The sequence below is a fragment of the Cryptococcus neoformans genome, assembly GCF_000091045.1.
Source record: "Cryptococcus neoformans var. neoformans JEC21 chromosome 4 sequence".
Classification (NCBI taxonomy): domain Eukaryota; kingdom Fungi; phylum Basidiomycota; class Tremellomycetes; order Tremellales; family Cryptococcaceae; genus Cryptococcus; species Cryptococcus deneoformans.
Genome location: NC_006686.1, coordinates 1259620 through 1276889, shown reverse-complemented (window position 1 = coordinate 1276889; position 17270 = coordinate 1259620). Strand labels below are relative to the sequence as shown.

Sequence of the window (17270 nt, the reverse complement as noted above, 5' to 3'; positions counted from 1 at the left end):
AAGGAAGCAGGAAGCAGGCGATAGGCAGTGGGTCACGGCCCTCTGATGTTCCCTTCCATCAATATTCGTGGGATAGTACATTGTGCATTGTACGCGTATTGTACTTGTTTTGCATTTGTATCGTACTGTACTTAGATTCGTTTTCTTTATGTAGTGCATGTCGAGTTGATATCTCACCGCTTGTCCTCTTTTTGCACTGTTTATCATCTCCGTGTCACTTTTCGAAATTTCACAGCACCGGCCTCCCACCACAAACAGATCATGGCTCTCATTCCATTCATAACAACCAGTCTCAAAGCATTTGCTTGTATTTGGGCACTTATCACCTTTGCAGTGGGTGCTAGCTTTATTTCCGCAGCCGATGATTTATGTTGGTGTCTTTTCTTTCAACTTGCTTTGGTTGCCTTTGCCAATAGCTGATGGTAATTTGGCTCTCAGTTGGCAACCACTTCGTTACCCGCACAGACTTGACCGCTGGTAATGCTGTTATTGCCGGGGGTGTATTGACCTGGTCATACTTCGTAGCGATGTAGGTGGCAGAAGTGATAGACTAATTATCGACCGTCGGCCAGCAGCTGAGAAAATCATTACTTTTTAACAGATTGGTGGTCACATTCATCCAACCAGAAAATGTCTTCATCTCCGTGATGCTTGATACAATTTTCTTGTCAATTTGGTTCATTTTCTTCCTGGGTAATCAGAATTGAATTATGTCACGCATTTTTTTCTGACCCTCCGATATCAGCTTCTGTAGCCAGCATGTCAACCCTTGCCTCTGTTTTCCGCGATTACGACAGGTTCACCTGGGGGCGGTATGTTTTGATCTACCATAGCCAAGTACGTGGCTAACCAACATGTCTTCTATAGCCTCGGGACCGCAACGATAGGTCTTAGTTGGGTGATGACTTTCCTTGTAGGTATTCACATTTGTTTAGGTGCGGAGAAAGCTCAAGAAATGCTCGTAGCTTCTCGGCATACTTCTCTTTGAAGTGACCTACACCCTCATTAACTTTGGACGCTCTTACACTACTTGGCGTAAGCCCTTCAACCAGCTCGTAGCCTACGGGAACTCTGCCGGTGCTGGCGGTATCGCTTCAGCCACATCAGAGGAAATACAAATGGATACTGCGCCTACCGGTGTACCAGCCACCCCTGCCGCTAACACTATTGTCGAAGAATCCATCGATGAACAGGCCGTTCTCCAATCTGTTCAGACCACACCCGTAGGAATCGCTGTATCTGTTTTGTCAGGAGCTCGTCCTCCCATGTCCGTCCCGATGAGGGGAAAAGGGGTAGACCGCGTCTAACGAACTCATTGAGAATGTGGCTTGGGTAAAGTGTGATTTAAATAGCTTCATTTTCCGAGGGCAACGGGACTACAAACCGCAGGAGTTCCAAAATGAGGTCGAGTTAAAGAAAAGAATGGTCCAATCTGAGAGGCGTCTTGAAACTTTATACATGATTAGGCTGTCTGTATATGGAGGACCTTTGTCACGAGACAGAAACCACAGCATTCAGTCAGATAGGCTCAATGACCCCGATTACTGTGTACCCCAAGCAGAAGGGTCAGAGTAAGGGAGAAACTGATTGTATGAGGTTAATCGGTCATTAAGGGATCATTGGGGCGATAGACTTGCCTTGCCATCCATTGTAATCACAACTCGATCCCCTTTCGGATCCTTCTTGCGCTCCAAAGAAGTACGGAAATCTAATTGTTGGGATTTAGAAGAGTTTCAAAGCAAATCCTTATGGACATACCTATGGCTGACATAATGCCGTCACCGAACTGCAGATTCAGAGGTTAGCATTCAAGAATAGTCCGACTCAGTATCGCCCTACCTTTTCATAGATAAGGGCTTTGTAAGAGTATCCATAAACAACCAGCACTTCGTAAAGCCTGTAGAGTACTGGGTCCTATGGTGGCGTAATAAGCATTAAGCTCCATCATTGATCTCCACACTGGACGGGTGTATTACGGCTATTCACACTCACTTTGGGAGGAACCTCAAAAGTAGCGCCTCTGGTGACCATGCCCTTTACGCCCATATTTTCTTCACCGTTGCCAGATAACCCATTCAGTACTCTCCGGATGTCAATCTTTTCCTGACCTGCTTCCAACCTATCATTATAATCGGTCCAGAATTGCTCGCCTCCTAAAGCCTTCAAGATAGCTTCCGCGGTACTCTTATCGGTGCTTGCTTGACCATAAAAGAGGGCAGTGGTCCATACTTCAGGCTTATTAATGGCCTTAGCGACATCATCGAAAGTTAAGCCTCTCTCCTGTTTAGCTGTGAGCAAGGCCTTGCAGTGGTAAGGGAGGTTGAACATGATGGTGTTGGATCGCTGGGAGTAGAAACGGGACAACAATATTAGGCGGCAGTAGACCGAAGGTAATAGATAAAGCTATCAACTGGCAGTTTTGAATTGTGAAAAGTGAGTGTGAGTTATGAGAATACATAGTCGGATGCGATACGTTTATTATGTATGCATATATACGACGTAGGTACGTATGACGAAGTCACGGTGTTCATTTGGTGCGTTGGCTGGTGCGTCATTCTTCTATGCAGTATGATGTATATTTTCGCTGTTATATTTATGATGGTAGCCGGATTGGTGTAACTTACGTAACGCGTGTATATGTTTCTTCGGTGATCCCCGTGTCACTGCCATTCATTCAGCACGCAGCCAGCAGCTTGCTGCTTCGCGTTGCTGGAGGGCGGCCGTCGTCGTGGCTCGCCGAATCTGTCTACAGACTTCGTATGATCACGGAGGACTACTCTCAGACTAGACCTATACTCCAGAGAAGCATCGCTACTCTACCACATTTGTTGTTTCAACATACCATTATACATTACAAATAACAGAACACGGGACAAATCGCTGTTTATTTGATCCGGCGAGTGCTTTTAACACACCTTCTATCGTTTTCCTCGCAGATCTTCCAGTCTCACCGGAGGTTCCTTCAACTGATTGACCACCGAAACGGAGGCGCACGCAACAAAAGACATGAAAGGCTCTTTTCTAGTTGCCTTACCTGTACTTTTCCTCTCTTTATCCGCCCAGGTTTTCGGCGAATCATCCATTCCATCAGCAGCTCAGATCGTGCACAACGCCAATCGTTTACTAGCTGAAGGGTCTTATTCCGCTGCTGCCAGGGCTTATGGAGAGGCTATAGGTAGGACCGTCATATCCAGGGAACCTAATGTAGTCAACTAATCAGGCCGCAGAGCTTGACCCGACTGGATATGCCAACTATTATAAACGTGCCACAGCATACCTGTCAATGGGTCGTCACAACGCAGCCTTGGATGACTTCGAACAAATTCTCAGAATAAACCCTGGGTTCGTGCAAGTGAGTGTCATTCTATCATTTGTAGCATCGGTAGCTTTCATTTTTTTGGTGCGAGAAGGACGAACAACAAAGGAAACATTCCATGACGGTGGGCTGACTTCACTTTTTAAACAGGCGCATTACCAAAGAGCAAAAATCTTAGCCAAAGAAGGGGATTTTGCCAAGGCGCAATATGAACTCAAGGCTTATGTTCAAACCAAAAGTGATTCCGAAGCCGAAGAATTGGTGAGTCTCTGACTTTCGAGTAACCGTATAAAAATACACCGTATGTTGATTCGATTCAAGTTGCACCTCGTGACGGTCGGTGAAGCTGCTGAAAAATCGGCATTGCAAGCATTTGAAAAGAGAAAATGGCAAGTTTGTGTCGATCACTCGACTAAGGCTTTGGAAGTCGGACCGAACTCGGAGAGGCTGAGACGATTGAGAGTAAATTGTGCAACCGAATTGGGAGACATAAATATGGTATATGGGGATTTGAGGTTGGTTTCGTCCCTGTTCGAGAGATATAAGATGGTTGACTTGCTGTGCAGCCGTTTGGCATCATTAGACCCGTCGACGACTTATTTGCCACTACAACTCTCCAATATAGCCTACTTTATCCGAGCATCTTCCCAAGCAGCGGTTCATATAAAACAATGCCTTCACTTTGATCCCGATTCCAAACCCTGCAAAACTGTACACAAGACCATTAGAAGTCTTGAGAAAGATGCTGCCAGAGTGCAGAACTTCATTGAAAGTGGCACGTACCGTCAGGCGATCAAGATTTTGGATGGAGATGACGGCTTGCTGGTTCGCTTTGAGAAAGCTCTAGATGACGCGACAAAACCTAAAGATGGATTACCGCCTTACCTTGCGCCTCAATTCCACCCGAAAGAGAACAGCCAGATGAGGCTGGACCTTTATGCTCTCGCATGTAAAGCCTCCGTCATGGCTAATGACTTTGGGGAGAAAGGGGCACACTGGTGTGAGGAAACAATGGGCATGAACGAGGAGAATGTAGATAGCTGGATTTCCAGGGGGGAAAGGTTGCTGAAAGTTGAAAAATGGGAAGAAGCCATGCGAGCGATAGAAAAGGCTTTTGAGCTTTCGGGAAGAAGGCAAGACGTACGCTCTTCGTTGACTACATCATGGACGTAGCTAATGCTTCATATTATGTTTAGATTCTCCCCCGAGTACAGAAAGCACAACGCTTGCTCAAGCAGTCTAAGCAGAAGGATTATTACAAGGTCCTTGGGGTCCCTAGAGACGCAGACGAGAGGGCAATCAAAAAGGCTTTGTGAGTTTCAGTCATTTTCCTCGTTATCATCCTAACACCTGTTTCACAGCCGAAAGGCAGCGAAAGTTGCCCATCCGGACGTCGGGGGATCTGAAGAGAAGATGGCGGCCTTGAATGAGGCTTACGAAGTACTATCTAATACTGGTCAGTACTTTTCTGTACATTTCCCTTTAACTTCTGCTAAAATCCAATCATATAGAACTTCGACAACGCTATGACAATGGTGATGATCCAAATGACCCGACGGGCGGTCACCAACACAACCCATTCGCCCATCATGGCGGTGGTATGCCATTCCAATTCTTCCAGCAAGGTGGTGGATTCCAAGGATTCCACCAAGGTTTCCCTGGCGGAGGACAGAAGATGCACTTCCAATGGAACTAATATTGTTAGGCCTAGTCATGATGTATAGTAATTTTGTCTTTTGTTTCATGGCTGTCATGGTTTTGGTAATAAAAAAAAACTTCTTTCTCTGGGTTTGCAGCACTATAGGAGAATTTTTTTTTCATCTAAGGGGCAAATAGGGGCGGATAGTTCTCCACGGAGAGTTTGCACATTGCGATAGAAAGCCAAGTCATACAAGAAGCCAAGCATGGGGAAGATCAATCCATGAATGATATCCTTTTCCGCATCTAGCGTTATCTACGTTTTTAGGAGAGCATGAATCTGATGATTGACTGGTGGGGGTAGTCATGGTGATACAATCTAGACATGTTGCCCAGCAAATTGTCAAACGTATTACGGAGAGAATCTACAGGATGAAATAGAGTAAGCCAACAAAGGTTATCAATCGTAAATGTATAGATTGTTCGAATGTACTCACAGTTCTTTCTTTACCCTATGTATATTCGACCTTACTGCCGAACATCGTCTGCCACCTCTTGCACTTCTTTGTCCAAAACATCTGCCAAATGATTGACATTGCCCCAATCCTCAATCACTCCATTCCATCTGCCGTCCTTCCATTCGCAATTCACTACCATGATGCTTGTATTCGCACATGGCAAACCGAGGTTTACGCCCTCTCTAACATTGAAATGGTAAACTGGTGACATCAAAAGGCGAACGAAATTGCTAAGCCAAGCCCCGTGGGTTACAACAAGCACGAGATCAATGGTCACAGGAAGGTTATGTGCACTATATCGGGCATGCCGTGTATGATTATTACTGTGAAGAGGAGTCGGCAAATAACGAGTGTGGCTGGAGTGATCGTGTCGAGAGGAAGAGGACTCTGGCTCGTGTGATGCTAAAAGCTTGTCAAACCAGCTTTTAGTCCGCCGCGATAATCTAGGTGAAAAAAGTAAGCCCCCATTAAATCAGGTTTCGAGTGTCTTGACTTTGCCTACGATTCATAATCTTCGGCATCCGCAGGAGCGCGTTCTCCTTTTTTTCGCCTCCGGCCTTCCATGCTGCCCAAACCCCTCTCTTTGAGTTCATCGGGAGTCATCAAGGGAACCTTGTCATGATATTGAAGCACAATTCGAGTTGTCTTACGGTAATATAGTAATATAGGTATAAGCATATCACCATTGTTGCGAACCAATGAGCAAACTGACTTCTTTAGCTCTCGATAAAGGTGATGACCAAGCTTCCGTGATGGAGTATTTACTCAGTCGCTTGGCTAGCCTTGTGCTTTCGAAGCGCCCGTAATTGTTCAGAGGTGTATCTTTATGGCCTTGAATAATGCCTCGGACATTGCTTCAGTGTATTTGATGGTCAGCACCAGACTCTCCTCTTCATTCAATCAACTGACTCATCAGTTTGCCCGTGACGTACAAAAAAGAGCCGCATGCTTCTTTTTAGGCACTATCACGCAGGGCGGAGGACGAAATTATTGATGGGTTATTTCCGAGCCGAATGAAGGTCGATCAACTGACAATTATTTATGAAGAACGGTATGTAAAATAAAGACAGTTGTACTGGTACATATTATACTGTTGGTACCGACGTTCGTCCGTATGACGCAAGAGCTGGTCCCGTTCGCGGCTTGCAAGAAGGCCGAGTGCCGGTAGTAGAGCTGCTTGAAAGGCGCGTCCAACGTCATATAAAAATGAATTTACTTAATTGATACAAACAAGTTAAAGAGTCGCGTGTCTTCCGTCTGTTGTCGTTCCCGCCAGTGACTATTACGATGATTATGGCCAGCAAGAGGTGATAGACCCGCAAGGCAGTAAGTGACCCATACAAACAGCTCGACACTTGTCCCGTTATACAATGGTTTTTTTGAAAAGCAAGCGAAACTGACATAAAACTCAAAGAAGCGAAAAAATGCGGTCATTTTTATTCTGTCGAGTGCGTTTTTTGTTGACGGTTGGCCGTGGGGAGCTAACATCATATATCCGTACAAGGCGGGAACCGAATCCCTTGTCCCTGTATTCTTTATTACTGAGTATGATGAGAGATGAGATGAAAGAAACAACATTAGTTGCGAGTAATGATAAAAAGAAGTCTCTCTACCGACCGCGGCTCAGTTGTCTCATCGCACTTCCAGAATCCATGAATAAATACATTAACTATGGACTCCACGGCATATAAACGAACCTTTCGCGACAAGTCCAGTCAACTGAGCAAGTACCAGTATTCGTACAGTGAACCCTGTTACATAGGCCTTTTTTTCATGATTAGGACGATAAGATCAATACGAAAGACGAACTTAACGGAATGAGTGTCCAGTTGCCGTCAGTGGGTGAGAATGAAAGAATAACATCGCAAAACTGCTACTGCTGACTTCACAGTGGCTCGCACTTGCATCGTTATTGAACAGGATAACATACCAAGGCCGATATATTGCGCACTTAATTTTTAGGCAAATTATTCCAGGAATATCCCACGTCTTGTCTTCCATGCCATTTTTGCAGCTGATTTGTGTTCGAGGCATCTGGCCAGCCAGAGCCCGCCCTTATGGGTGCTATCCTTTTTTTCAGTCCTTTCGGAATCTGGTTTGGACTCAATAGTCGCTATAAAGCTGCCTTTATCCCATTTAGAATGCTCAAAATGATTTTTGTCTAACCGTTTTGCATCTAGAGCTTGTGAAAATGTTCGAAAAGCTGACTTGTAACATGTTATGCACTTCTATCTCCTCTCACGACGGCCTTTACTGGCCCTCACCTGAGAGGCTTTCCTCTCGGCCTCTTTTAATCTCAATCGCCTTCCCTCCTGACCAGCAATACTTAGCGTGCTGATGATAAGCTCAGCCGTACGCATACTCTGGGTATAGGTCAGCAACAGGGACCAGGGCCATTAAACATTGCGCATCTTACCTCCATGTTGGCCGGAATAGGGTAGGTGACCAATCTTGGATCCGTGTCAGTGTCAACAATGCCAACTGTAGGTATATGCCGGGAAGTGCATTCTCGAATGGCAGGGGTATTTTCAGAAGCATTGAGGAAGATGACAAGATCTGGCTTGTAAGACTTGTCAAGCAGTGGCTTCATGCCGAAGCTATCACTGGTGTAAGGAAAAATGACTATAAGATATAGAGACCATATACTCACAAAGTCTCAGCGTTTGTCAACAGACCAGGAATCCACTGCCCTACAGCAAAGCCATTGTCTTCTAATCTCTCCTTGGCTTTCTGAATCATTTTTTGGTGCCCTGGTCTTGTGCCAACGATCAACACTACCCCATCAGCTTTGACTATATCCTTCACAAGGGCTGCCGTCCGACGGAGGATAGGAAGAGTTTGATCAAGGTCGATAATGGAAAGACCGGCGCGCTTGCCATAGATGTACGGAGTGTAAGCATGCGAGGTAATGTTGGCAGCATGACCAAGAGCGGCACCCGAGGCCAGAAGAGTAGAGAGAGTAGCTTCATGAGGAGAGCGAGCAGAGCGGCCTTTAGGGATCGCAGTGCTGCCTTCCGGGATATAAACTGACAAAGTGGATCCTGATGCCCCCAATTTAACATCTTCTGTCGTACCAATCTTGGAAAATAACTCACGCTGATACTCTTTACGTTGTCGCCATTGCCTCGCTTCTTGCAAATTTCTCTTCCAAGCGTCCTCGGGAGACTCTCCTTGGAGAACTGATCCGTTTCTGGGTCTCAATGATGGCTCCGCTGTATGAGCGACAGAAACCGATGAAGCAAATGATCGGACTGTTAAAAAAGTTAGGTGTGTGCTGGTTTACAGGGGAGAGATGGTGCTCACCAGATCTGGCTGCTGAAGATGGTCTAAGAGACCTCAACGGTGTGCCGATGGGGATGCTCATTTTGTGTTTGGGAATGATATCTCGCTGAGCAAGGTGAATAATTGTTCTTTACTGTGTTTGAGAGAGCGATGATTATTCCTTCGTCGATACCATTCGTCGTTAGGAAAAAGTGGCCGGAAGCTGTTGGCGTGCCTATAATGTCACGTATACCTAATTTTTAGGAGGCTGATCACCGCGTGCCTGAAGACGTTAGGTAAGGAGGACATTTTACGTAAATAAAATAATCACGACATTCTTCTGCTGCTGACGATGAAGTCCGATCAAGGTCCAAGCATTGACAGTACAGTCTTACCAGTGATAAAAGAAAGTAGAGAATAGGATGGTTTATCTGGAACACCATTTGTCAGCAGCTGCGATCGCGTTATGAAAGGTGGGTTCTTTCTATCTATCCTTAGTAATCCAACCCTATGAAGAAACATCTGGTAATCCGGAACTACCCACCCGGCTTTTCACAAAGTGATAAGTTTCTACCATTGTTCCTCTGCGCCTCCGGGGCGAGGTTGGGAGAAGACTTTGGGTGTGGAAGGGGAAGTCAAGGCGAGACTGAGGGTCAAATGCCATTTTCGCTATGGTTCCAGTATGTCTGGTCGGCAAGCTGACTGATCGGCAGGGACTATTTTCACCAGTCTGCAGCGGCGTATTTGAACAGCAACTAGCACATATGGAGCCTCACAAAGTTCTTATAATGCAGCATTTTATCCTTGTATGTTTTTTCCTTGGGAAAATTTGGAAATCTTTACTACTTCTCTTGCGAACCTTCCTTTCTTACTACGTTATTACGTATTGCTAATATGGTTGTTGTACTGTCATGTCGCATTGCGCCAAGTTCCCCCTATGTATTTACTACTTGTCTTACCAGCGCCAACATGAAAGATTTCTGGGTACAAGCAATAATAATAGAATAATAATGCACGTAGTTTGGTGACGCTTTTTTCGCAATGATTTGCCACAGACGGAATGGAATGTAAGCACGTTGTATGTTGCGAAGCGCGCTTTTTTTCGCGATTTCTGAAAACGCGGTTTCGGCGATTATAGAACCACCCACAACTGCAAAAAAGGTGGTTCTACTCTCCGATTTTTCGTCCGGGAATTACTTGCCCAACTCCAGCCTTGGCCTCTATTATTAATTATGGTGGTCGCAACAGTGGCCGGCCATGTCCGATATTCTTGACGTCACTCTGGGTTCCCAGCCAGAAAAGGAGCATTCAAGCTGAAATGCGATTTTTGGGAGTTTTAAGGGCTTTTCGAAAATCGCTTTTGAACGCACCTGCCTGCTGCTGCGTACAACGTGTATGGAATCGATAATAAGGCCGGCGGCCGGCCTGTGAAGGGAGACGTCATGATGCGCAGCGTCCGCTAAAAATAAAAGGAAATAAAAATGTGTGCGTTGTTCAAGTCGTCTTTTGAGCTCCGTCCGTATACTCAATCATTTTATTCGCTACTGTCCCCGATGTCCACTCCCCCACCCCCCCCTCCCAGACGAACCTATTATCCTTCAGCTTCGTCTTTATCCCCCGACCCCTCTGCTAAAACATGGAAAGATAAGGTCAAAGCTAAGGGTTCCGTATGGGGCAAGTATGCGATGGATAAAAGTGTCAAGGTCTCAGACAACTTGGGAGGAAAAGTGAACGGTTTAGCCGAAAGGAGGTTTGGCACTGAGGCCTTTTGGCCCGTGACGGGCGATTTCCCCAAGGAGATGGACAAATGTGCAAGAATTCTGAGGGCATTCACAGGTAAGCAAGCACGCGACAGATCCCTTCGTGTGATGGAGAATGGTATCTGATTTTCGAGGAAGTGGATGGTGTCATTACCGAAGAAAAGAAAGACGAGGATGCCTCTGGGTCAAAAAAGAAGAAAGTCATTCGCAAAATTCCCCCGGCTGTCATCGCTAAAGCAAAGGGTCTTGCCATCTTCACCTCGATGAGGTCAGGTATTGCTCCATTTGGAGGTGCAGGAGGTGCTGGCGTGGTGGTGGCCAAACTCCCTGACGGAAGTGAGCATATCCTGAGCTATACTCTTTGACGGATGTTGATGCAGAGAACGTAGCCTGGTCCGCCCCCGCATCCATCTCTCCTAATAACCTCAGCACCGGGGTAAGTACCGCGATTTATGTGTGATGTTGATCAATTATTTCATGGTAGGCCTACTTACGCTCTTATAGTTTTTATTAGGCGTAGATATCTACGATTGCGTGTTGGTCATCAATACTCAGAAAGCCCTTGATTCTTTCAAGACCCATAAGGCAACTATTGGGGCAGAGCTTGGTGTCGCGGCGGGTCCCTATGGGGCTGGTGCAGCAGTAGAGGCGGGGTTGGAAAAAGCTCCTCTGTTCAGCTATGTGAGAAGCAGAGGAATATATGCAGGTGTTGAGATTGTAGGACAGGTGTTTGTCGAAAGATACGACGAGAACGGCGCCATGTACCATTGGCCGGATGTTAAGGCTGGGGATATTGTGGGTCATTTGAGAATTTAAACGACTAATGCTTACGCCACTGAAGCTTAGCGGAAAGGTCAAGGTCCCAGTGGAAGCTGCCAGGCTACACAAAGCACTTAAGGATGCGGAATCGGGTAAGGCGCAGAAAGAAAAAGGCAGCGCTCTTGATATCGTGATCCCCGAAGGCGCAACCGAGCTGGAACTCAACGACGGGGAGGTACTTAAGCTTCCCCCTACACCGGACCAAACGACGGGCGATGAGCAAGAATCTGACCCCGAAACAGAAAGAATACTCTACCCTTCTCGTCCTGGGTCACATAACCCTTCCTTCACTTCGATTGACAAAATATCCCGAGATTATTCACCAACCTGCGGGGAGCCTACAGGTGATGCCCACTCCCCAAATCCCAGGCTAACAGTGCCTCCTCCTTTGCCTAGTCGCCACCCAAAACGCCCGTCACTGGAGAAAAAGCAATCGTCCGCTTCCGATTATTCGGAAGCGGCCAACAACGCCCCTTCCACATCAGCGCTTGAAGCCGATGTCCCACCTTCTTATGCTGAAGCCTATGTCAAGGTTGCAACAGGGACAGAGTATCCCGAGGAGAGGTGGGAATCTTCCTTGGATGATACAAACAGGGATCAAATGAGTGCAGCGGAGAAGAAAGAATGGGAGCAGTACCTCGCAGATCAAAAAAGCCAGGGTGGCCATTTGCCATCAAGCCTGCAAGATGGTACTGTCGAGGGAGAATTATCGGACAGGCTGCAAAACCAAGTGCTTGGCTCTGATGATAAAAATACGGATAGCTTGACATAATTGACTTGTAAATGAGATTTTATTGTGATTCTTGATGTTCAATTCACTGTCTTGACCATCGAAGATATTCATTCATGTGTGAATGGTTACAGCAGATGCATACAACAAAGATGTACAAATCTAATCTTCTACACGCGGAACCTCCTTTACTCATTGATATGCCTTAATTCCTCAAGGCAACCGTTCTCTCTCAATCGCTTCCAAAAATGCTACATTCTGTCCGCGAGAGAAATAATGAGCCGCGCAGTCCTTACGAACCACGGCCTCTGTTATTAGGCAATACCTCACAGACTTCTCATTGGATTGATGGTCAGTTCCAGAGCCGCTGTCACACAAGAATCACGTACAGATCCAGGTACCTCAAACATGGCGTCTAGAAGGACTTCCTCTAAGACTCCTCTCAAACCTCTGGCGCCCCCACCTCTATCGAGCCCCTCCCGGGCTATCTCCCTTACAGCCTTGTCGGTGAAACACAACTCACTGCCATAGTTTTCAAACAACTTGATATATTGCTTCAATAGAGCATTATTCGGTTCAGCAAGAATACGAACCATGTCATCGATTGATAACGGATGGAGTGTAGAGAGGATGGGAAGACGACCCAGGAATTCCGGAATAAGACCGTAATTGGTAAGATCGACAGTTGAAAGTCCTTTCAAGGGCGAAGATTGGTTAGAAAAGTCGGTGGTTAATTGAGGAAGGGGAGCGCCAAAACCAATTGACTGTAAAAGTATCAACGATAATACAGCAGGTACAGTTGAGACTACACCTACACCCTTGCCAATGCGGCGGTTGATAATCTGTTCCAAACCAACAAATGCTCCAGATAGAACAAAAAGGATATTAGAAGTATCTACAACGAAAGTATCACCTTTAGCTGCACGAAGTCAGCCATACTTCACAGTGAGTTTTGAACCATAGACAAACCAGGAGTTCCGCCCCCATTGCTATTATATCCAGGTAGGCCTTCCCTCACACTCCGCTTTCCTCCAAGCCCTTTGTTTGAAGAATTGTTGAAATCCCATCCAGGAGGGTCTCCAAATACCGCTCGATTAGTTGCTTTCGGTGTATTGGAAGGACTTCCTGATCCCATGCCTCCTCCAAGTGGGGGTGGAAATGGAGAAACGGAAGAATTGTGAGTGGAAGATGAAATTGCTGGGGCTTTTGCGGATAGCGTTAGTGATGTGCCTTCCAACAAGCGGAGGAGGGCTTGCTGTACACCCTCCCCCCCTACATCGCGCCCGCCTCCTCCGACGTCGCTACCCCCACGCTTAGCAATTTTATCGATTTCATCTATATGGATGACGCCGATCCTAATAGTATATGTAAGTAGGAAGAGACGGCTGGAAAGGAGTCTGACTTACTCTGCCTTGCCCACATCGTAATTGGCAGCTTGCAGCAAACGAAGAACACAGTTTTCTACGTCTTCCCCAACATCTGAAGTACGTCAGCTAGGTCTGCGTAGACACTGATCTGCCGAGCTTACACCCTGCCTGAGTATAAGTAGTGGCATCGCAAGTTCTAAGTCAAATAGGAAAAAAGGCGACAATCAGTAATGGTATTAGTGCTTACACTAAGGACTCACACAAACGGAACATTCAGCATCTGAGCCAACGTTCGGGCCATCAAGGTTTTTCCAGTACCAGTCGGACCACTGTAGTCAAATCAGCAAAGGGAAAACAAGGGAAGGAGTTACCGACATCATGAGGACGTTGCTTTTCTCAATAATCACACTCTCGCCCTCTACGACTCTGGTATCATCGTGTTCTGGGGTCTCGGATCCATTACCTATAGATTCGTTATGGGTCGCATAGGTTTTGCCCTTGTAGGATTTAGCAGTCTTTTCATTAGAGAGTGATTTATCGTGTTCACTTGTAACTCTTTGACGTTTGGTTACCTGTCCTGATAAAGTCGGGAGAGGAGTGGATGGCTGGAGTGGCTCAAAATACCCATTACGCGCTAAATTTAATCAGCCAGTGTCACTTGTCCAAAGGGTCAAGGTTTACTCACCCCACTGGCCCTCTCTCGAGCGCAGAGTTAGAAGGTCATGTGTTATAGTTGGGTCTTGGGGGGACATTCCAGCTGTGCTAGGATCCCAGTGAGAAGAAGCGGGATCCGATGGCTTGTATGAAGCGCGCTCCTTTTTCTTGAAATTGGAAGCGTGTGACCCTGAAAAGTAGGAAATGCTAGATGTGGGCGGATAAGGGATAGGGGATTCAAGAATAATAGGTGGTGGCTGTGGCCGTGGAGGTTTGGGAGGTGACGGTTCTTGTTCTGTTACGGGCGGCAGTAGGGATGCAATGCGCTGGTAGTGATTGTGAACGCTTTGCACTGTCAGCTGCCAAATTCCTTTACGGCAATGTTATCTTCTACTAACGCAACTGATAGTATGCGTTTCGCTCTCTCCTGGCCCACGACATATTTAGAAAGGTGAGCATACAGCTGGGATGAGATGAAGTGAGCTTTCTGGTCCTGTGAAGTTGGTGGGTGCAACTGACATGTTTTGGGGACGGTATTGTGAGATGTGGTGGTGGCATTTCGGGCGGATGGAGATGGAGATGAGATGGAAGTACAGCAATAGTACAGAAAGCGGTAGCCAGACGTGCGAGGTGGAGGTTTAGGTTACGTAAAAGCCACCAAGGTTGTTTGCTCTCTATTATTCTCGCCAGATTACATGCTACGTACTTAGTTGTTCACCATACAGCACACGTCCAATTTTCCAATGGCTTCCGCTCAGGTTTGCCGCAACTACCTCAATGGGTAAGTCGCTATTGACCTCCATTGTCTGACTACTCGCCAGCAACTGTCGCTACGGAAACTCCTGCAAGTTCTATCATCCACCAAAGACTGCTCAGAGCAACCAAGCACTTAAGTTACCATTCCAGTTCACGTATGTCCCTCCAATCCGCGCATATATGTCCATTAATAACAGGGATTATTACGATATAGTGAGGACACAATTCGCAATGACTTGACCATCGAACTGCCTCAATGGATACTTTCTGTTTATGGCGCCGCCAAGTATGAACCCAACCTCATCTACGAGGGCGAACTCTCGCCCGAGGAACTTAGATGGAGAAGTGTTCTGTCCTTGAAAGAAGGGAAAGTGCAGGAATATGTCAGTACCTCTAGCTTCAGCCACATATTGCTAATAGCTTAAGCAGGTTAGAGAGGAAGAAACTCTTGTCTCCAATGCCAAAGCAAAAATCACCAGCTTAGTCGCCGACCTTTCGGCAACAAATAAATTGGCTCAAAAGCTGCATCAAATGAGGTTTACCAATGGACAACAACCCGGAGCCCCTCGCCCAAGAGACTTCTCGGAAACTGCCGTCGTACCATCTATGCAGCCTTTGTCCGGTAGTGCACCTTTCGGTGCAAGATCGAATGTGTCCGCTTTCGGAGGTGGGAACAATTCGTCATTCGGATCAGGGGGATCAGCGTTTGGAGCGATGAATAGAGCCAACCCATTCAGCACAGCTGCTGCTGGTGGTGGCACCTCATCGGGCAGTGCTTTTGGTCAGAGTGCTTTTGGCGCAGGCAAGCCTCAGGCGTTCGGTTCCAGTGCTTTTGGGGGCGGTTCTCAAACCGGCTCTGCCTTTGGCTCAGCTGATAAACCAACGGTGTCGGGTGGTGGCGCGTTCGGACAAGCCGCATTTGGCCAAAAATCTGCTGGGGCACCTGCGTTTGGTACTTCAACTTTCGGCCTCACTAATTCATCAACAAAATCCGCTTTTGGGTCATCAGCTTTTGGACAAAGCGCGAAGCCTTCAGTCAACGCCTTCGGCTCTTCTGCCCCACAATCGGCTTTCAATCAGGACAACAAACCTGTGAAATCTGCCTTTGGCTCCTCACAAGCACCGTCGGCTTTCGCCTCTACACCACAAACCACAGCTACCCCCATGCCTGGTACAGCGTTTGGTCAATCTGCATTTGGTAACCCTTCAACGAGGACCGCTGCCAACCCAGCCGCTGCTTCGGCATTTGGTCAATCTGCTTTTGGGCAAGAAGCAAAGCAAAATCCATTCGGAATGCAGCCTCGAGAGACTGTGGCTTCTGGCTCCGGTTTTGGGCTCAATCAACCTGCCGCTCCTGCGACGGGCGGTTTTGGCTCTTTCAGCAATACTGCCCATACCTCAGCCAATCCTTTTGGCCAATCCTCAGTTATCCCAGTGACTGCTCCTGCGAACGTTTTTAACGAGTCTGCGAACGCTACACAACCTACGTCTCTCAATTCGTTTGCTGCACCTTCAACGTCGGCGTTTGGATCGACTTCCGCCTTCGGTGCTGCGCATTCTTCCAAACCAGCGTTTGGCTTTGCCAATACTTCCGACAGCAGGTCTGCTGCTAATGGCTATTCGGCGTTAAATTCTGCACTTAAACAGCCGCAACTATCTGGGCCAGTCCCTCCAGGATGGTCATATGATGATCCTTGGACATGGTGTTTATATGGAAATGCAGGAACAGACAATGGCGATAGTCTGGAAGACGAATTCCTTGATGCATTCAAACAAGCGACATTCACTTTGGGCAATATACCCACTATGCCACCCCCGCTTGATTTGAGAACATGATGATTAGGAAGGAGTTGGGAAGATAGCGCCAGGACTGTTTGTGTGTATATTAGGTGTAGCAATAGTAATAATACGAAGAACGGGCATCACATTCATTGGTAATCTGCATGCTGCTTATCAGCTTGATTTCAAACATTGATAGGAACAAAAAAGGACTTGACGAAATGAAGGCGGGTGGTATGGCATGGTCAATTCTTTCGGTAATAATTGAACTCGTGTGACCCACAGACAGCATCGCCAATGAGCCAGGTCAACATTAAAAAGGAAAGTACTCTATTGGGTTTGGACCGGGCTGCAGATCTCGGCTGAGGTCCTTGAACCGCTTTGTTTCTTTCCTTCTTTGTATGAGTAGTAGGTGGAGAGAGATTAGCGTTGGAAGTTTAGAATTTCAGAAGATTAGTAATTGCGACAGTTATTGACCGATCAAAAGTTCGAATGCGCTGCTAGATAGCCTTCTTTCTATACTCACGCCCTTACATCACTTGCGATGGGTGAATGGTCATCTCGTATAAATCAGTACTCTGTATATACACGATAACACGAACAAAAAGGTATCTGGTTTTGGGTTGAGAGCCCAATGCGTTACGTACGCAGAGGGTGCTAGCTGTAGCACGG

General features: G+C 46.8%; 8 protein-coding genes across 8 annotated transcripts; 4 read left to right on the top strand and 4 right to left on the bottom strand.

The window, feature by feature from the left end:
- Positions 1-201: 201 nt before the first annotated feature.
- Positions 202-1631, top strand: CND04640 (hypothetical protein). Its single transcript, XM_024657073.1, has 7 exons — positions 202-370; positions 439-529; positions 602-693; positions 746-812; positions 868-913; positions 966-1035; positions 1147-1631. Exons 1-7 carry the CDS (start codon positions 262-264, stop codon positions 1305-1307), a joined length of 636 nt encoding a protein of 211 aa, XP_024512618.1. The 5' UTR covers positions 202-261; the 3' UTR covers positions 1308-1631.
- CND04630 (conserved hypothetical protein) lies at positions 598-2445 on the bottom strand. Its single transcript, XM_024657072.1, has 6 exons — positions 1993-2445; positions 1840-1914; positions 1759-1786; positions 1638-1708; positions 804-1583; positions 598-748 (listed from the first exon to the last, which is right to left on the bottom strand). Exons 1-5 carry the CDS (start codon positions 2326-2328, stop codon positions 1542-1544), a joined length of 552 nt encoding a protein of 183 aa, XP_024512774.1. The 5' UTR covers positions 2329-2445; the 3' UTR covers positions 598-748; positions 804-1541.
- Positions 2446-2718: 273 nt separating this feature from the next.
- CND04620 (co-chaperone, putative) lies at positions 2719-5394 on the top strand. The gene is made up of 9 exons (XM_024657071.1): positions 2719-3175; positions 3228-3352; positions 3467-3577; positions 3638-3831; positions 3883-4456; positions 4513-4628; positions 4678-4772; positions 4828-5039; positions 5113-5394. Exons 1-8 carry the CDS (start codon positions 3007-3009, stop codon positions 5010-5012), a joined length of 1569 nt encoding a protein of 522 aa, XP_024512777.1. The 5' UTR covers positions 2719-3006; the 3' UTR covers positions 5013-5039; positions 5113-5394.
- CND04610 (hypothetical protein) lies at positions 4829-6542 on the bottom strand. Its single transcript, XM_570602.2, has 5 exons — positions 6382-6542; positions 6185-6326; positions 5975-6117; positions 5452-5915; positions 4829-5379 (listed from the first exon to the last, which is right to left on the bottom strand). The coding sequence occupies exons 1-4, from the start codon at positions 6417-6419 to the stop codon at positions 5483-5485; spliced, it is 756 nt and encodes a 251-aa protein (XP_570602.1). The 5' UTR covers positions 6420-6542; the 3' UTR covers positions 4829-5379; positions 5452-5482.
- A 1084-nt stretch (positions 6543-7626) lies between these two features.
- CND04600 (ribosomal protein, putative) lies at positions 7627-8916 on the bottom strand. Its single transcript, XM_570601.2, has 5 exons — positions 8776-8916; positions 8568-8723; positions 8123-8513; positions 7889-8069; positions 7627-7835 (listed from the first exon to the last, which is right to left on the bottom strand). Exons 1-5 carry the CDS (start codon positions 8834-8836, stop codon positions 7701-7703), a joined length of 924 nt encoding a protein of 307 aa, XP_570601.1. The 5' UTR covers positions 8837-8916; the 3' UTR covers positions 7627-7700.
- Positions 8917-9884: 968 nt separating this feature from the next.
- CND04590 (actin filament organization-related protein, putative) lies at positions 9885-12200 on the top strand. The gene is made up of 6 exons (XM_024657070.1): positions 9885-10218; positions 10316-10569; positions 10632-10829; positions 10883-10929; positions 10998-11288; positions 11335-12200. The coding sequence occupies exons 2-6, from the start codon at positions 10419-10421 to the stop codon at positions 12082-12084; spliced, it is 1437 nt and encodes a 478-aa protein (XP_024512778.1). The 5' UTR covers positions 9885-10218; positions 10316-10418; the 3' UTR covers positions 12085-12200.
- On the bottom strand, positions 12170-14642 carry CND04580 (chaperone, putative). The gene is made up of 11 exons (XM_024657069.1): positions 14583-14642; positions 14462-14526; positions 14095-14408; positions 13785-14043; positions 13670-13738; positions 13571-13605; positions 13449-13521; positions 13012-13397; positions 12858-12961; positions 12432-12806; positions 12170-12375 (listed from the first exon to the last, which is right to left on the bottom strand). Exons 1-11 carry the CDS (start codon positions 14619-14621, stop codon positions 12256-12258), a joined length of 1839 nt encoding a protein of 612 aa, XP_024512619.1. The 5' UTR covers positions 14622-14642; the 3' UTR covers positions 12170-12255.
- A 144-nt stretch (positions 14643-14786) lies between these two features.
- CND04570 (conserved hypothetical protein) lies at positions 14787-16835 on the top strand. Its single transcript, XM_570100.2, has 4 exons — positions 14787-14844; positions 14885-14974; positions 15034-15202; positions 15249-16835. Exons 1-4 carry the CDS (start codon positions 14807-14809, stop codon positions 16653-16655), a joined length of 1704 nt encoding a protein of 567 aa, XP_570100.1. The 5' UTR covers positions 14787-14806; the 3' UTR covers positions 16656-16835.
- Positions 16836-17270: the final 435 nt, after the last annotated feature.

Coding starts and splice junctions, on each gene's coding strand:
- CND04640 (XM_024657073.1), top strand. CDS start 262: ATGGCTCTCATTCCATTCATAACAACCAGTCTCAAAGCATTTGCTTGT. Junction 530..601: donor TGGTCATACTTCGTAGCGAT/GTAGGTGGCAGA, acceptor ACTTTTTAACAG/ATTGGTGGTCACATTCATCC. Junction 813..867: donor GACAGGTTCACCTGGGGGCG/GTATGTTTTGAT, acceptor TGTCTTCTATAG/CCTCGGGACCGCAACGATAG.
- CND04630 (XM_024657072.1), bottom strand. CDS start 2,328: ATGTTCAACCTCCCTTACCACTGCAAGGCCTTGCTCACAGCTAAACAG. Junction 1,709..1,758: donor CGGCATTATGTCAGCCATAG/GTATGTCCATAA, acceptor CCCAACAATTAG/ATTTCCGTACTTCTTTGGAG. Junction 1,584..1,637: donor TGATTACAATGGATGGCAAG/GCAAGTCTATCG, acceptor TCATACAATCAG/TTTCTCCCTTACTCTGACCC.
- CND04620 (XM_024657071.1), top strand. CDS start 3,007: ATGAAAGGCTCTTTTCTAGTTGCCTTACCTGTACTTTTCCTCTCTTTA. Junction 3,176..3,227: donor GGCTTATGGAGAGGCTATAG/GTAGGACCGTCA, acceptor ATCAGGCCGCAG/AGCTTGACCCGACTGGATAT. Junction 4,629..4,677: donor AGGGCAATCAAAAAGGCTTT/GTGAGTTTCAGT, acceptor CCTGTTTCACAG/CCGAAAGGCAGCGAAAGTTG.
- CND04610 (XM_570602.2), bottom strand. CDS start 6,419: ATGCGGCTCTTTTTTGTACGTCACGGGCAAACTGATGA. Junction 6,118..6,184: donor CTTTATCGAGAGCTAAAGAA/GTCAGTTTGCTC, acceptor TATTACCGTAAG/ACAACTCGAATTGTGCTTCA. Junction 5,916..5,974: donor GATGCCGAAGATTATGAATC/GTAGGCAAAGTC, acceptor TTTTTCACCTAG/ATTATCGCGGCGGACTAAAA.
- CND04600 (XM_570601.2), bottom strand. CDS start 8,836: ATGAGCATCCCCATCGGCACACCGTTGAGGTCTCTTAGACCATCTTCA. Junction 8,724..8,775: donor ATCTTCAGCAGCCAGATCTG/GTGAGCACCATC, acceptor CTTTTTTAACAG/TCCGATCATTTGCTTCATCG. Junction 8,070..8,122: donor TTGACAAACGCTGAGACTTT/GTGAGTATATGG, acceptor CACCAGTGATAG/CTTCGGCATGAAGCCACTGC.
- CND04590 (XM_024657070.1), top strand. CDS start 10,419: ATGGATAAAAGTGTCAAGGTCTCAGACAACTTGGGAGGAAAAGTGAAC. Junction 10,570..10,631: donor AATTCTGAGGGCATTCACAG/GTAAGCAAGCAC, acceptor TTTTCGAGGAAG/TGGATGGTGTCATTACCGAA. Junction 10,930..10,997: donor CTAATAACCTCAGCACCGGG/GTAAGTACCGCG, acceptor ACGCTCTTATAG/TTTTTATTAGGCGTAGATAT.
- CND04580 (XM_024657069.1), bottom strand. CDS start 14,621: ATGCCACCACCACATCTCACAATACCGTCCCCAAAACAT. Junction 14,527..14,582: donor CAATACCGTCCCCAAAACAT/GTCAGTTGCACC, acceptor ATCTCATCCCAG/CTGTATGCTCACCTTTCTAA. Junction 12,376..12,431: donor TGTTTGAGGTACCTGGATCT/GTACGTGATTCT, acceptor TCCAATGAGAAG/TCTGTGAGGTATTGCCTAAT.
- CND04570 (XM_570100.2), top strand. CDS start 14,807: ATGGCTTCCGCTCAGGTTTGCCGCAACTACCTCAATGG. Junction 14,845..14,884: donor TGCCGCAACTACCTCAATGG/GTAAGTCGCTAT, acceptor ACTACTCGCCAG/CAACTGTCGCTACGGAAACT. Junction 14,975..15,033: donor AAGTTACCATTCCAGTTCAC/GTATGTCCCTCC, acceptor ATTACGATATAG/TGAGGACACAATTCGCAATG.